The following is a 17085-nucleotide window of genomic DNA, read 5'->3' as shown; positions in this document are numbered from 1 at the left end:
CACACAATATTGTAAAAATAGACATATTAAAGAAGGGAAAAATCTACAGATTTATGTGGAATGATTTTGAGAGTATAATAACTAAAACCCATAAAAAATAAAAACTTATTTTGGGTTAACAGTGCAAATCCAATTCTAACCAACCTAACCAAAACAAATATATCATAAAACGGATCTACTACAATTGTACATAAATCATTGGAACATTTGCATATTATTCAATAATTTTCTAAAAATTAATATAAAAAACTTCATAAATATATGTTTATTTAAATAAATAAATAGATTTAATGATGGGCTCTGATTCCCTGTGGGACTAGTAATAATCCACTAGTTAATAGTTAGAATTGGCGTTTATTCTAAATTATTTCTGTCATTTTTGTGTATTTATTTATTTATTATTAAATTTGGCCAGTGGAGAAATAGTCATTCCCAACGGACGAGCCTTTTATCCTACACTTTTATCAATTGGTGAAGTTCTGTTCCTGGCCACTGGCTTGCTAGGTTTGGGACTTATGGAGCTACGCATTGATGGATTTGCTCTTCAGTGTTTGGACTCTCAGCAGTGAATATTGAACCACACTGAACTGAACTAAACTCAACTTAAACTCTGAAAACTGAATTGACACATTTTTAATTTACTAGAACTTCTATGTTAAGCTACTTCGATGAAGTCTACATTGTAAAAGCACTATAGAAATAAACATCAATTTAATTAATTTTTTCTCCAGGCACTCAATGGCTTCGTGCTGGTGGTCACGGCTGAAGGTTACGTATTCTACTCGTCTCCAACTATACAGGACTACTTGGGCTTCCATCAGGTGAGTTTTCCTTAAATTAAGTGTCATTAGGCATACGTTGACGTTTTCATACTCTGCAAGAAAACATTGCTAGCGAAAACAAAGCTATTTAGTTTACCAGCCTCAAACATCGATTGACAGTGGATGAATCCAACATAGTTGTCAAACCAACAGATGAGTCATGCTCTTGGAAACATTCATCATTCTTCAGTTCGTTCTTCGTTTGTGACTTTCCTCACCCTGGAGGAAGATTAATGGCTTTTAGAAATAAATTTTTCCTACGGTCATGAAATTCGCTTGATGTTTTTTTAGGATCATTCTGTGGGCGACAATGTTGGTCACAGGTACAAACTTAACAACTACTAGCCGTACTAAAGTAGGCTTTAAAAATATATATCCGCTTGATTCCTCATTAAGGTGTTTGTTTACTATTAAACAATGAGTCAAATTTTTTAATTTTTTAAATAGTTAAACTAGCCTACTGTTTGTTGAAAACATCAGTTTTCTTCCTTGTCCTATTTAGAACATGTATTCAAATTCATGTAAGCTAATATTTGCAAATGTCTCTCGATTAAGCGTTGTGTTTTGTTTTTTCTTTCAGTCTGGGATGTGCTTATCAGACATAGTTTGGCTTTGTTTATAAAAGAGGAGAAGCTCAGAAAAAGAACATCAAAGAGAGTCAAATTGAATGTTTGGATACTTCATTAAAGGACTCGCCAAACCTGTTCGTCTGTGTGTGTGAACCGCAGCCGGTTCTGCGAGTGGGAACGTGTGTTCCTGTATGTATAGATTGCATGTATAGATTACATAAACAATAGCCGCTTCATTACCAAATCCAACAATAAGGAGGCTATGGAGTACGTTTCACAATGTCTACTCAAGTATACAGAACACACACAAATATTACAATGATAATAGTAGGTACATACCAAAATAATATGTTTGCACACCTAGGATATGTGAATGAAATCAGTGGTGTTTTTGTTGATATGCATCTGCGCATGTAGCGTGCGCTTGTTATTCCGTACCTGTTTTTCCTTACTAAATCAATTTCCCTGGAGTGTGCTGTTCCCTCTCTACAAGTCCAGGTCGTCACGGTTACGTAGTGAGGCAGGCCTGCGACACCTGCACACACAAGCGCATAAATGCATGCATACCCTCCGCCACAGCGCTCTGAACACCTGCTGTGACTTAGCCGGCTTATAGCTATTCATATATTGCTGATTACTTTTATTCTAGCATCTAATAAATGTTATTTTGGAGGTTTTTGATCAGCTTGATTAAGTAATCAAATATTAATAAATAGGGCTGCATAACATATTGAATATTTGTGACCTTATATATAAACAAACGTCCTGACAAAAGTCTTGTCTTTGATCCTAGCTGTAAGAGTAATAAATAATGACGTCAAGTTAATCATTTGGAAATATGGCAGAGGGTAGATTTTTCTGATGAATCATCTGTTGAACTGCATCCCAAATCCCAAATACTTCAGAAGACCCACTGGAACCTGCATGGACTCAAGATTCTCACTGAAATCAGTCAAGTTTGGTGAAGGAAAAATCATGTTTTGGAGTTACATGCAGTGGGCGTGCAAGATATCTGGAATGAATGGCAACATTAACAGCCTGAGGTATCAAGACATTTGTGCTGCCCATTGCATTACAAACCACAGGTTTGTGGGCAAATTCTTCAGTAGGATAGCACTCCTTCTCATACTCAAGTCTCTACATTAAAGTTCCTGAAAGCAAGGTTAAGGTGCTCCAGGATTGGCCAGCCCAATAACCAGACATGAACATTATTGAGCATGTCTGTGTAACCCCGCCGGTCCTACGCCACCCAACACACTCCGAGCTGATATCGAACCAGCGACCTTCGGCATGGGAGTCGGTTGCTCTACCAAGGAGGCTAAAGACCATGGCCTCTAGCGTCTGTCGCTAGAGCACCTTTAGAGGTCAGAGGAGTGAGGTGTACCTGCACAGCACTTCACTACCTGGCCTCCGTTACATCTGGGGTAAGATGAAGGAGGTATTGAAGATGAATCCAAACAATCTTGATGAACTCCGGAAGTCCGGCAAGAACGCTTTCTTTGGCATTCCAGATGACTTTATTAATAAGTTATTCTATACTGTACATTATTTCTGTTGAGTGACAAGACTTTTGTCTAAGCAAAGTCAGACTTTACTGTCCTAATTAAATAATTAAAAATAAAGGCAAGATCAAATTTTATTTTGCTAAAATAAGCATAATCTTGAGGCCTTTGACTTTAATATAAAACATTTTTGATACCAAATGATCAACTAGAGGTCAAGATATTATTTGTTGTTCCTAAACCTTAGATAGGCTACAAGACTTTTGTCAGGTGTTGTATGAAAATATAGATATTTAGTAAATTTGGTTGTTTATAAAGTAAATACACCAGCAACACAAATATTTGTATAATCAAAACAAAATGTAAATCTAAGCTTGTATAAAATATATATTAATATTTAATATATCTGAAGATGCAACACAATTGTGTGCATTGTGGCTTTTTGCATGATTTAATGAATGTATTGTTGTTTTTACAAAGATACATGTTTAAATATGTGTACAGTGTTAGGCAATTAATATATATCTCCTCTCTAAACCTACTCCCCCTTTTAGTCCTCATTATTCATTAAATGTGCATTTGTTGGTACAAGTTGTCATGAACGGTTTCTGGACCTTGTCTGGTTTTCATCCCCCACCATCCAGCCTGCAATAATTAGCACACACAGACTGCGCAAGCACTTAGAATAGACTTGTTTTCACTGGACTGCTAAGGAAAGAGAGAGGGAAAAAACAGAGTAAGAAAAATCAACTGGATTAATTGAAAACTTGCAGTGACCATGCCATCCTCTAGAGGGAGACATTTTTGATGATCAGGCAATAGCAGACTGAAGATTTTGTTTTGCTTTCTCATCAGTTGCTCTTCAGAAAAAACAAAGTTTTAACTGTTGTCATTGTTGCATGTCAAAAACGTTTTTTTTTTTAGATTTATTGATAAGTAAATTCATTTCATAACCTAAAAGGAGTTTTAGATGAACATGCTGCAGTTACATCATGGGGAATTCAGAGAAGTGGTATAATGGTCAAGAAAATAAAAAACCTAGAATTTGTGCTCCATTTAACACATATAAGTTAGTGCCCATTAAAGACATGAGCTAAACTCTTAACCAGAGCAAAAAACAGCCATCTGGTGCAGCACCAGGGGAGCAGTTGGGTGTTAGATACTCATCCGGTCATGGGTGTTGAGAGTGAATGAGAGTGCGGTTTTTACACTCGCCCCCACCAACATCTCTTAGCCATACTGAGAATATAAAGCTTGACTTTTGGGTTAGAAGTCAGGCTGTGTAAGTTAAAAATAAACTGCATCTGAGAAGGTGTAAATATGTGAGAAGTCATGACAGGGGAATATAGATAAACATAAGATGTTTTGTTGTCATATATGTTCTTACATATCTTCTTAAACTGTCTTTACAGTCGGATGTGGTCCACCAGAGTGTATTTGAGCTCATCCATACAGATGATCGGGCAATGTTTCGAAGGCAACTACACTTCGCTCTCAATCCCTCAAGTGACAGTGCTGATGGATCTGAGGGTTAGTAGCAACTCTATCCCTAACACTAATGTGCAAGTAGGGTCAGTGAGTTCCTGGTAATGTGTTGTCAACTTGTACTGCAATGCCCAGCCCTGAATGTTTTGTGAATGAGCAGACTTCTGTGGAGAATAAGACAGCTGTGGGAGGATCAGTTCAGATTTATAAAATGGAGCCTTGTATAAACCAGGGATGATGAATATGGGTTGTGATTCATAGCCGATGACATCACTGTTTTTCTCTTTTGCTTGGCACAACCGATTGGTCTCCAGCAATGCAGAGCAGCAGTGATATCACCAGGGACATGGTCAACTACAACCCTCAACACATCCCTCCAGAAAACTCTTCTTTCCTGGAACGAAGTTTCTGTTGCCGATTCAGATGCCTCCTTGACAACTCGTCAGGCTTCCTGGTAAACATCCTAATCGATATTGTAGAGTTAATTTTGGGACAAATCCTTTGCACTAGACTCAGTATTTGATTCTCTGCATAAAACATATTGCAGCAACAGCTGTATAAATAAATCTGTTGTTGATTGTTTACTCTCAGTGTCAGACCCTCATGGGTCTAAATATGAATTTCATGTCCTTTCTTTTGCCCCTAAGGCCCTGAACTTCCAGGGGAGGCTGAAATATCTCCATGGGCAAAACAAGTTGGCAGAAGATGGGACTTTGGCTCACCCTCAGCTGGCTCTTTTTATCATTGCTACACCCCTCCAGCCACCCTCGATCTTGGAGATCAGGAGTAAAACTCTCCTCTTCCAAACAAAACACAAGCTGGACTTCACACCCATGGGTATCGACACAAGGTAGCTTTCCTTTTAAAGACAGAATCAGATTGTGCCAAACATTTATTTTAACACACAATGTTAAACATTTTCTTCTTGTTTTAAATTTCTGCAGAGGGAAGGTGGTTCTTGGCTACACTGAGATTGAGCTGTGTATGAGAGGCTCTGGGTATCAGTTCATTCACGCTGCTGACATGATGTACTGTGCTGACAACCACATCAGAAGTGAGTTATGTCGGACCTTGGCCTAGTAGTACTTGTTAAATCAAAGTCAAGTCTATCCTTAGTTGTTTGACTTGGCCTTTAGACAAATTCCATTTAAGGACTTCACAAATATCAAATACGTCTTTAAAATCTATGTTTTTTCTTTTTTTATAGTGATAAAGACAGGAGAGAGTGGATTAACCGTCTTCAGGCTTCTTTCAAAAGGGGGTACCTGGATCTGGGTGCAGGCCAATGCTAGGCTTGTTTATAAAGCAGGAAGACCAGACTTCATTATTGCTAGGCAGAGAGCACTAACGTACGTTAAACCTGATTCTAATGATGTCATTGTTAATCTAATCTTTTGGTATGTCTAATTAATGTAATGCCTGTATTTTATAGTAATGAGGAGGGTGAGGAACATCTCCGTCAAAGGAAGTTGCAGCTACCATTTAACTGCGCCACTGGTGAGGGTGTCTTGTATGAGGTTGGTCCCACACTGGTTGTTGCTGAGATTCAAAATCAGAGCAAAGGCCAGAAAATGCTCAATCCTCCATCTCTGGACCCAGATTCTCTTCTCGGCTCCATGCTGAAACAGGACCATTCTCTTTACAGCCAGAATAATGACCCCAATTCCCAGTTTACCATTGACAAAGCGTTTGGGGATAGCCACGCCCTGCTCAATGTCCCTGGGAACACCTGGCAGCCGTCAACCCCAAACACTGTGCCTGGGATAAAGGAGGAAGCTGTAGTAAAAGACATGTTAGAAACCTTGCAGCAGATTATCGAGGTCGGCAATAATTGCAACAGCCTTGAAGATTTTAATTTGGACAGGATGGAGCTGAAGGAGTGGGAGAACACTCTGTGCAGGATGAACTACAACAACGATATGGAAATTAACGAAATCATCACAGAAGACATCTTCTCTTATGTGGAGGATGTTCTTTTCAAAGAAAATGGCATTCAACCACTGAAGGACCTTGGTCCATTTTCAGAGATGTCTGAGGGTCTATCAGAGTTGGAGTTGCAGAATAACTTGGCTGCTAACCAGGAATTCAGCTGCCAGGCAGGGGTGCATGGTGGATCTCCAGGTCAGGGTGGATTCATCGGAATGAACATCCAAGAGGGAATGGATACTAGTAGTCCTGGAAGAGGGACGGTGAAGCTCTCCCATATGGGGCCGCAGATGCTACCTGGGAACAATTTCATCCAATCATTTGGACTAGATCAGACAACCCAAAAGATGGCCGGCAACAGTAACATTTTGTTTAGGCCTTCTCTTGCCATGCAGCAGAGTCAGCAGCCAAACCAAGTCAATCTTGGCCTGCAAGGTGTTGTGCAAGAGAATGGTATAGTGCCATGTGGCCAGAGAAACCTACTGACTGGAAACCAGCCCCATCCAAACACAATGACTCTCCCTCTTCAGAGTCCTCTTGTGCAGGGCACATCCACCCAGCCGATGGGCTTCCGCAACCAGAATTCCCTTCCCCAACAACCATCAATCAGTCAGAACCCTCAGTGGGTACCCAGCAGCAGCAGTGTGGTGGATAACAGGATGAACTCTTGCGCCCATAACGTTTCAGGCCCACAAGATGCAGGACTGCACTCTGGCCCATTTGCCAACCTACAAGGACAGTTTTCTCTCCACACTCAAAATGCTGCCAATGCAGGACCGCCTGGCTGGCAGCAATCCCAACCTACCCCTCAGGGAGTCCCCACATCATTTTCCGGCGGGCATCAGCCGGGTTTCATCAGCCAAGTTACAGACTTCCAAAGAGGCACGCTTAATCAAATGATGCCGCACACAAACGGACAAGGAATAGGATCTGGCTTCTTGCCCCAGACATCTGCAAGTGCCATTTATCCTCAGCAAGGTGATTTCATCAACAACAGCCCTCATAAGACCTCTACCAGTTGCATGTTCATGAACAACGCTCAACCCTCTGTGAACGGAATGCAGTATGGTTCTGCCGATCTGGTATCTGGGATGTCATCCTGCCAGGGGACTAAAGGTCTGCTTACCCAGAGCCCTACACAAGCATCCTGCTACTTCCAGAGAGGTCCCAGTGAGACCATTGTGGGCACAGCGGTCATCCCACAAGAGGACAACAACATTAGCCCCATGGCTTGTCAACTACCACTTGGATTACCTCCAGATAACATAATTTCTCAGCAGTATCTCTCCTGCAATAGCCAGACACAGGTAAACTGTACTAATATGATCCATGGTGTAATCATAACTTCAGATCATTATTTGCTAGCTCGATGATCAAAGCACCAGGTGTGTGCTCACTCCCTATTTTTAGATTAGGTCTTTAAGTTTGTTGAGAGTAGCAGAACTGCCCTGTTCCTACCCCAGGCTCAATGTGTCATGCCACAATCAAGGCTTTTGAAAGATTGAGTTATCTCAACTTTACCTTTCACAGTGTGTTATTTACGTGAAAGACAAGCTCTCGAATTTTGTATCTTATAATTTTGTAAATTATACAGACTCAGAGCCGGGTTTCAAATTGTTTGGTTATTATTCAGTTCGTCTTCAATGAGATCAGTTCTTTTAAAAGTGAATTCCTACAGTTCTCACAGAAAGTACTAAACCCTGAATTGTAAATTAAGCCGTCAAAACAGTTTGTCAGTAACCAAAGGCTGGACACAAAAACTTGGAGAGAAAGTTCTGCTTTAAATTATTTTCCATGCACAGCTTAAAGAACAGCATGATATAATTGCTATGGAATGGACCAAGCATTCCTTTAATGGTTTCAATTTTGTCCCTTCACAGGTCGCAAACCGTCCACTTAAGGAGACCGAAACGTTCCACTTTCCTACGCTGACCAACGGAACCACCTACTTTCCCGACAACAACCAAAGCAACTGCTGTGACTACTAGTCATTGAGCCTTCATAGTGCAGCCTGACACATCATCAGTGTAGTTCCTGTTCCGAGAAAAAAAAGAATGCATAATTACTTTGTCCCTATAGAGACACGCATCCACTTCTGATGACACTCTTGGCTAACAACCTACATGACAATATAGAACTCTTGCTTCTTACCACACTTTTTTCACCCTCATATACTTGTTCACACCCTCTCTAATAAGAAATAAGCAATGGCAATGTTTTTTAAAGAACGTCCTTTTGTCCCTTATGGATCTTGGTTGTTTTTTTTGCCATTCTGAAAAAAAAAGCCAGACAGAGTGTAATGGCAGGGCGAGGTGTGCAAGCAAATTTTTTTTTGGATGTGTGTGAGAGATAGCCTAGTGTTCATTTATGAAGTATGCAGAAGGAATGGTGGAACTTTTTAATTGTGTGGCAACTCTGAGGAAAGCATTTCGAGGTGCACTCTTGATGCTTTTTATTGGGGTACGTTTAGATTCAAAGGGAGATTGTCTGCAGACCTTTAACCTTTGTGTATCCCACTTTTTAAGACATAATTTTGTCTAGAGAAATGAATACTCTACTAACAGCCTCTGTGGAACCATTGGACTGTCAGTGCAAATGTTTGACTTGCCGACTTCAAAATTGGAGTTCCTTGAAACTCCACCTACTTTATGGACAACAGTGATGAGATGTAAAGTTGGCCAATCAAATTTATTTGAAAAAAACTAAATGAAAGCCACACAGTAATGGAAAGTCCAAGGAAATATGGCGCCTTCTTTACCTAAACACTTTTTTTTGTTTTTATTCAAGGAGTTAACCGCAAAAATCTCATGTATCGTCTGCTCTTGCCACGCTTTTATGGTTGCGTTAACCATGTTTCATGTGTATTACAACAATATCTGAATGTTATCGCTTATTAATTTGTTCAAGTTTTGTTTTGTTTTTAAAAAAAGAAAGTGTGTTTTGTACTTTTTTATGCATATAGTCGAAATTATGGAAATGCCATTGAGCCATTTTGTCCACTTTTCTGATTATACTCTTGCTTTCTATTTACTTTAACTCAACTTCTAGAAGTTCTTAAATCGAGTTGCATGCCATGAGAATCACAGCAGCCAGCGTATCATGCCTCCAGATGACATGTAAAGACAAAAAGAGAGTTTTCAGAAGGCTCAGAGTAGGGCTGAGCAATTTATCGAAGGAGATCTTCATGCGCATTTTGTCAGTAAAGCTGGTTCTAGTTAACCTACAACATGTACGTTCAGATGGAGCAGGATTTACTACACAGAGCTGATAATGACAGTTCCCACACTTTTGCATTGAACTATGATTTACTAATAATATAAAAATACTACATACAATAACATGTTATTACTCCAAGCCTACTTCATAACTTCAGTTGAGTGTTTGAAATAGCATCTTATGTGAGATGATTTCATAGTTGTGTGATTATTAGTCACACTTAATCAATAAATGCAGTTAAAACTTCTGCTTTTAACAAAACACTAGGGGGATTTCTTGGGTTTCTTCATGGGTGTTTGGAGTTTCTGTGCGAGAGCACCCTCTGGTGTTCGGAAGAGATTTACTACAGATGCTTCCCTGACAAGATGTGCATGACAATCGTAGCTTTGCTCAATCGGGCTTGCAATTTCGTTGTGACCTAGCCCTTGTGTAAATACCAGTCACTTCCAAAGTAAATTTTTATTAGAAGATAATTTACTTTCTACGGCCACAGTTAAACTTCTTTAGCGTCTTCTTTAGCGTCGCTCTTGGTCATTCAGGAAATACAGCCTTAGCCAAAAAACTAGAGAATACATTTCTGTGAGTCATTCATGAAATCTTTTCCATAAATTGTATTCATTTGAATGCGATTCCTGCAGGAATTTGGTTCATGAACGAGGCCCAAAGTTTGTACCCCACTCCGTGCCTTATTTTAGACGATTTTAACAGCATTTGATATGATTGTAGCAGCCTTTTGAATGTGTAAATATACCAAAACATATTTGTTTGAGATCTTAGCTGCGCAAAATATGACTGATTGGTTTATTATATAGTAATACCTGAAAAAATTACCTTTATTTAGCTGTTGCTTCTTTTTTCCCCTGCAGTAAGAACAGAAATTTTGTTAATCCCTCAAACTCACACTCCCAAAGCCTTTTCCTTTCATCGTCTGAAACGGAAACACTGTGTGCCTTAATTTTTTCCCCAATTCAAAGGATATTTCACATATTCCTCCCCATTTTCTGCTCTCTTTTGATGAAATGATTGAAAGGAGGAATGGAATTGAAACGGCAGCTATAATTGAATCTGAGAAGCATTGTTTTTTAACAACTGGCCGTTGTTAGCATGGACGGAATCGATTATGTTAGTTTGCTAATGTACATAGCCTCACAATTCAGGAGTTACAGGACATATTATGCCCCGTTTGTCTTTTTAAGTGCCTTAAAATAGCTTTCGTTAACGTTATTCCCTTTTTGGTTTCGTTTGTACTGAAAGCTAAAGGAATTGTTGGATTTGATGTAATGTATTTTTTCTTTGCTGGTTAAGATAGGAGGTTAGAAAATCGCTAAATGATTGCTTGATCGATTGATTGATAGATAGTTGGTTAATGGATGGTCGGTTAACCGATTGATTCGTTTATCAGTTGTTAAAGTTGACTAAATGATTACGCACAAATAATAGCGATGGATTTGGTTTGCTCTGATTTTCGTTTTTCATTCTTCGAAATACCTATTACGCCTTGTTCTAATTAAGCGCGATACAATTAAGTGATAAAAGCTATACTTGTGCTGGGTAGCTCCGTCCACAGTGCTGTATATTCACTAAAACAGTGGTTCTCAAATGGTTTTACTTCAGATTTTACAGTCAGTTAAAACATTACATTTGTTTTATTTTGTTGTAAAAAGGCTGCTTTGTCTTGCTAAGTCTAATTTTGTATCGTGCATTTGATGTATCTTAAATAGTTGCAATAAAATAATTCACACTTTTGGTGTGAAGTTGAAAATGACGCACAGTTTGTTTTATTTGTTCCGCTTATGTTCATAATCATAAAGATGTTGCTGAAATAACTCATTCAAAAAAAGTGTGGTGTCTGGGTCACTTTTTCGCACTCGAAAACTATTTTTAGGCTGTGACCCACCAGTTGAGAACCACTGTGTTGAATATTAAAACGTATTTCTAACTGAGAATTAGTTTTTTAGTGATGACGACAGATTTCTTGTCACCTAAATCTTGTCCATCTGCTTCGTAAACTGTATTAGACAGTTTAATGTCTATGCCTTATTTTATGAATTCGACTAGATAAGGTTTAGTGGTCCAGAAAATGACCCTTATGTGCCATAAATAGATGGTTGTGGAATAATTAAATGAAAATAAAACAGGTTTATAGTGGAATAAACACAGATAGATGTTGAATTGAATTCACTCACAGCGTTGAACTTCCCCCGGTGCCAAAATAAAAAAAAAGTTCATATATACTGTATGCGCACTTGTTAGGACAACCTGCCCTTCACCACTAAACTACAAATCCTTTAGGAAGAAATAATAGCACTTAACACTTCAGTTTCTTGTGTATCGTGTTTGTGAGGCCTCTTTTAAAATGCAGTATCTTTGTTTATTTGTTGTATCATTGTATGTTTTTTTTTTTTGTTTTGTTTGTTTTGGCTTGTGCACACTGCATTGTAAACGCTTCATACATGTATTATGTATCTTATTTTGTACTTTTTTTTCAGCACAACTGTAAAATCTGTATACTCAAATGGATGTCACACAAATACAGGCTATACACATACATCTATATTATATATATATAAATATAGCTCTTGTCTGTTTTTATTTGTATATCAAATGATTACTTTGTGATTCTCATTATTGATATTATACTAAAATGGCGTTGATGACTCAATGGCTTTAGCTGCTCATTTTATGATAGACAGACAGACAGACAGACAGACAGACAGACAGACAGACAGACAGACAGACAGACAGACAGACAGACAGACAGACAGACAGACAGACAGACAGACAGACAGATAGATAGATAGATAGATAGATAGATAGATAGATAGATAGATAGATAGATAGATAGATAGATAGATAGATAGATAGATAGATCACATGTTTACCGCACGGGGGCGCTAATGTATTTATTTTGAATGTATGCCAGTACAGGTCAATGGTATACTGTAGGCTAATGTAAAGTGAAAGGCGAGTTTTCAGTTGCATCAATTGGCGTATAGAGAAATATTATGGGCCACCATTTTATAGAAAAAAATTGGGGAGATATAGTCACTTTCAAATCATATTTTAATCATTACCGCCTTTTAAATGCATGCAAAACAGATGTGTGCAAGAGCTTGAATGCACCTAGAGTGCACCTAGAGGGATTTTGCTGTGGTACTACATAAACTTCTAATACTGTAAATAGTACTGTTATTATAGTCAATAAATGTCGAATTGACTATTCATTAATTCTGACAGCGTAGGAAAGTATGCGGCATAAGAGAAGCTGGAAAATAGGATTAAACCTCGGAAAAGTAGCCTAACGATGTTTTTTGGGCGAATTAATTTTCATTTTTAGCCTCTTACCTTATGGCCACATTTAGTGTATAGGCTAGTAAACCCATCGTGTGAACCACGTTAGTTATAAGTTTACTGTTACCGTTTATTTTATTTAGATAATTTAGTGAGGGTTCATTTGCATATTTACAGGGGTCGGCGTCATTCAGTAAGGCATTACCCAGCAAGCATTTTTTTTTTTTGTTTTTAAAAGATGTCTAATAGATGTATAAATATCGTCTTGGCTAAATCAAGGCTACATTTGGTCTGTCAGCAAAAATCTAATAGACGTCTAAGAATAGGCCAAAACTAGTCATCAAATAAACAGAAATGAAAAACTACATATAAAGTCTGTCTATTTGAAGTTTGGGCTAGATGTCTTTTAGATTTTCTCTGACAACCAAAGTTTAGCCCTGTTTAACCAAGCTGTCTACGTTTAGATGTCTATTAGACGTCTATTAAATTTTACTGGGTGCCTAATTGCTCATCCTCATGAAAGCTGCTTTCAAATCAACTGTTTCCCTTAATGGATTTTTCGGACAAAAGGTAAGATTGAAAACCATTTTCTTCACCTCCTATGGGCGTTTTCTGTCATATTTTTCCTTCAAATGAAACTAATGTTTATCCGAACACTCTAACGACAGTTCGCAACTTTTTGATTTAGTGGCTAATTCTCTTAAGATCAGCCTGGTTTATCCACATTCTTACGCCTTCATGGCCTTCTGCGTGAATTGTGTTTCTTTCAGTTATCAAATATTGTAAGGTTTTTTTTATAATAATTTGTTATATAGTAATTAGAATCCTTGAAATTATTTGTAAATTTCTGTAAACAGAGATGTCTGTTTTGTATAGCCTGTGGAATAGCAATTCTTTATTTTATAAATTATAAGAGTTAATTTAAACTTGAGAAATTTAAAAGCAAAATTTAAATAACTTTTTTTTTCTTTAACCCTTGAACCACTTGCTCTACCAAATGGTTGATTATATTTTCGCTGTTTTAAAATATGACTGTTAAAGTCATTTTAAAAATGATTAAATAATTTAAATAATGGTTTACACTGCACAGTATTGTTGGTTTACAAAAAAAAAAATCAAACATACAAAATCCTGTTGCACTACTACACTTTTGGTTTTATTGTAAAAGAAAAAAAAACAAGAAATCATGTTAAATGAGAATTTGAAATATTTAGGGCATACTTCGAAAAATAAAGGCGATTTAGCATTTAAAAATGTTTTATTTTGAATATTCTTTAAATAAATTGATTTTACACTTCATATTTTCAGATTTTTTTCCATAGTGTATGTATTAATTCCGGTACTTTCCATAAACCGACATGTCAACCACAGTGGCAGATTTAGTGATTCGGGGGTCATAAGCATCCGGCCATGGAGCCTGAAAATTCTAAAATACACCGTTTTCTCTTTAATTTCATTTTAATATATTTTGCTGTTTTTATTCTTATATCACTCAATTTCCTTTTCTACATTTTGTCTTAATGCAGAATAATGATAACAACATGTACGCAGCTTGTAAACCTTTTCAATTAGGCCTATTTGTTTTCTTAAAATGGATTCACAACTCAAAATTATGAACTATTTCGCTTTTAAAACTAAATATCTGATTTAACTGCTGACTGATCCATTATTGAGGGTGGGGGACACATTTGCCCATTTGCGATGTAATAAACATTAAACTTATTTTTTAGACACCCGTCATACAAAATATGATAGTTATCATTTATTCTAGGTATTTATTTTGTGAACCCTTAGATTTCACTGGGCTAAGTGGACGCTTACCTTAATTCCGCCCCTGTCAACGATGTGGTAGAGGTTGATATTTTAGAAATTAGGTGATGTGTTGAAAAAATGCACTAGTGTTAACTAGCGACATTAGGAGTTAAGAAATGCAATCTTCGTGAGACAATTAACCCACCATACCTCTGACGAACATGCATGTAGGCCTATGTCTATATTGCGTCCGTTGGTAATAGATGTCTTTTGGACGTCCATCAGAAGTCCAATGTTCAGTGGGAAAGGGTTAATGTCGGCCTACTTGAAAGTTAATGTTTAAAATGTGTTTACACATCTTAATTTGGCAAGCATTATTTAAAATGCCCTTGTATTAAATATCAAGTGTAAAAGCTGACCAGATTAAAAAAAGAAAAGCAAACATACTGTGTCCAGCAGTCTAATTAATATTTATCAGGCGTGTGAGCGTTTCTTGGTAACCTTCCTGGGGAATCCAGCGTGTAATCTCATTAATATTTATAAACAATATCTCCTCCCTACTCTGATTGGTTGCGCCAACTTGCCAACGCCTGCCTTTCTGCAAATCACATTTCGTTATAAATATTCATAAGCATAGAAACGTAATTTTGAACCCCGCTGACCAATCACAGGAGTTAAAAAGTCTGACGTTCTGTATCCTAGGAGATTTTTCCCCTTTGCCTTTAAGCCGTGGCCTCTGATGCTCTACGCGCGCTCCTGCGCAAATCTGTGCCGGTTGCCTGGTCAACCAAATGCGCGTGCCCCTGCAAACCGATGTCGAGAGCGCGCAGTTGGGGGGACTTAGTGAAGCGGCTCGGCCAAAAATGAATTAGACACGAAGCTGGAACAAATTATGACGCGGGATTTGGTTTATTTGTGTAAATATTACGTGTAATGTATTATTCTAGCCAAACATTTGACTTTGGAGGCTTGTTTACAAACTCATCAGCACTGTTGGGGACGAATAAGATGAAGAGGATTTCTTGTCACTTCTTATCAATGCTAAAATATATTTGAAGAGGAATTACACTCTTTGCGTTTCCTTTTATGTGATATTGAGATTTTGGGTGCCTTTTTTGCACAATTTATACAATATTATATTTATTATAAGCATTTTTTCAAGTATAATTATTATTTTAACACTAATGACCTGCGCATGAAATCAGATTTTATTTGTTTACGGGGTTGTTTTGCTTAATTTAGAAGGATTTCTGTTTCTGATAATTTGTTATAATTAATTTCACCTGAAGACTTGGACTCCTCATATTGACGCCTTAAACATGTACGCGGGACGAAAAAGAAGAAAACCGGTGCAAAGGACGTGAGTGTTTAACAGAAAAGTGTGTGTTTGTGTGATGAATTAATGTAGCATATTGGATTCTGAGAGAACATGTAGCCCGACATTATATACAAAAAACAAACCAATATTTAGCGATAATTAGTGGTTTATTAGTATTTTCCCTCAGAAGCTCACAACAGTAATGTTGGTCGGATATAATCTCTTTAGGCCAGTCTTTCAGAAGTAAATATTCATATGTAACGTTACTTTTATTATTTCATTTCAGTTAATCAAATGTGGTAGTATTATTAGTGCTTTTTGTGTTATTTGTGTGCGTAATAATGTTCTATTCCAATTCTCAGTACTGCTCGCTTGGTAATAATATGCTTACATAAGGCTTTACTGCTCTATTCTTTACCATGTACAAGAATGTACATTAAAATTCCTGTCTTAAATTGTAATATATCAAAAGATATCAGATTAGTGCTCTGGAATGCTGTTCTGAAAATGTACGGAGTGAAGTGATTGCTATTTTTGCTATCACACTTTTATTTAAAATATGATATCAAAATTCCTGTAAATTAGTTCATATACTTACTAACATGAACTATGTATGAACAGTGCTTGTAGAGCATATATTAATCATAGTACAACGTTTATTAATGGCTTATTAAAATAAAAATGTATGTTTTTTTATCGTTGGTTAATGCACTGCGAGTTAACTTGAACTAATTGTATTTTTATTAACTGAATAAATGTGTTGTTTACTCTTTGTTCGTGTAAGGAAATGCAATAACTAATACAACCTTATTATAAAGTGTTACCAAAATATATTATTTGTATAATATATTTTTGATATATCTTTTTTTTTTTTAATTATTGTTTTAATTTTATTTAGTAATTGACTTATTACATGATTTTACATAAACTTGCAAGATTTACCCTGGAATTTGAATTTATGTTGTGCACAATTATGTTCATATATTTGATTATTAATTAATGCTATTCTTTTAAAACACCTTCATTATTAACAGTTATGCCACCTAGTTTTAAAATCAAGTTTATATAGCTGTTACATAAAATAATCAAAGCAATTTATATATATTTATTTTTTTTAATAAATTATTATTGACATTGTTATTTATTTATTTTCTGTACATAACTTTAAACAGTCACATCAGTCTGCAGTGATTGTTTCATTCATA

At 37.0% G+C, this 17085-nt stretch overlaps 2 protein-coding genes across 10 annotated transcripts in view; both read left to right on the top strand.

The window, feature by feature from the left end:
- ahr2 (aryl hydrocarbon receptor 2) overlaps positions 1 to 12094 on the top strand; it is a 98339-nt gene extending 86245 nt beyond the window's left edge. For all 3 annotated transcript variants that reach the window (NM_131264.1, XM_087302367.1, XM_087302366.1), the window contains 8 exon segments: positions 732 to 821; positions 4305 to 4422; positions 4692 to 4831; positions 5025 to 5227; positions 5322 to 5431; positions 5585 to 5726; positions 5810 to 7610; positions 8184 to 12094. In NM_131264.1, coding sequence (NP_571339.1) covers positions 732 to 821; positions 4305 to 4422; positions 4692 to 4831; positions 5025 to 5227; positions 5322 to 5431; positions 5585 to 5726; positions 5810 to 7610; positions 8184 to 8291 — 2712 coding nt within the window. In that variant the 3' untranslated portion in view covers positions 8292 to 12094.
- Positions 12095 to 15369: 3275 nt separating this feature from the next.
- Positions 15370 to 17085, top strand: part of ahr1b (aryl hydrocarbon receptor 1b) — an 88907-nt gene continuing 87191 nt past the window's right edge. For 6 of the 7 annotated variants that reach the window (XM_087302752.1, XM_087302751.1, XM_087302750.1 and 3 more), the window contains exon 1: positions 15370 to 15922. In XM_087302752.1, the coding sequence (XP_087158878.1) occupies positions 15882 to 15922 (41 nt within the window). In that variant the 5' untranslated portion in view covers positions 15370 to 15881. 7 annotated transcript variants of the gene reach the window in all.

This window comes from Danio rerio, chromosome 22 (assembly GCF_052040795.2).
Source record: "Danio rerio strain M-AB ecotype USA chromosome 22, GRCz13ab, whole genome shotgun sequence".
NCBI lineage: Eukaryota > Metazoa > Chordata > Actinopteri > Cypriniformes > Danionidae > Danio > Danio rerio.
Note: the sequence above shows the minus strand (reverse complement) of the source record. Positions and strands in the feature narration are given on the sequence as shown.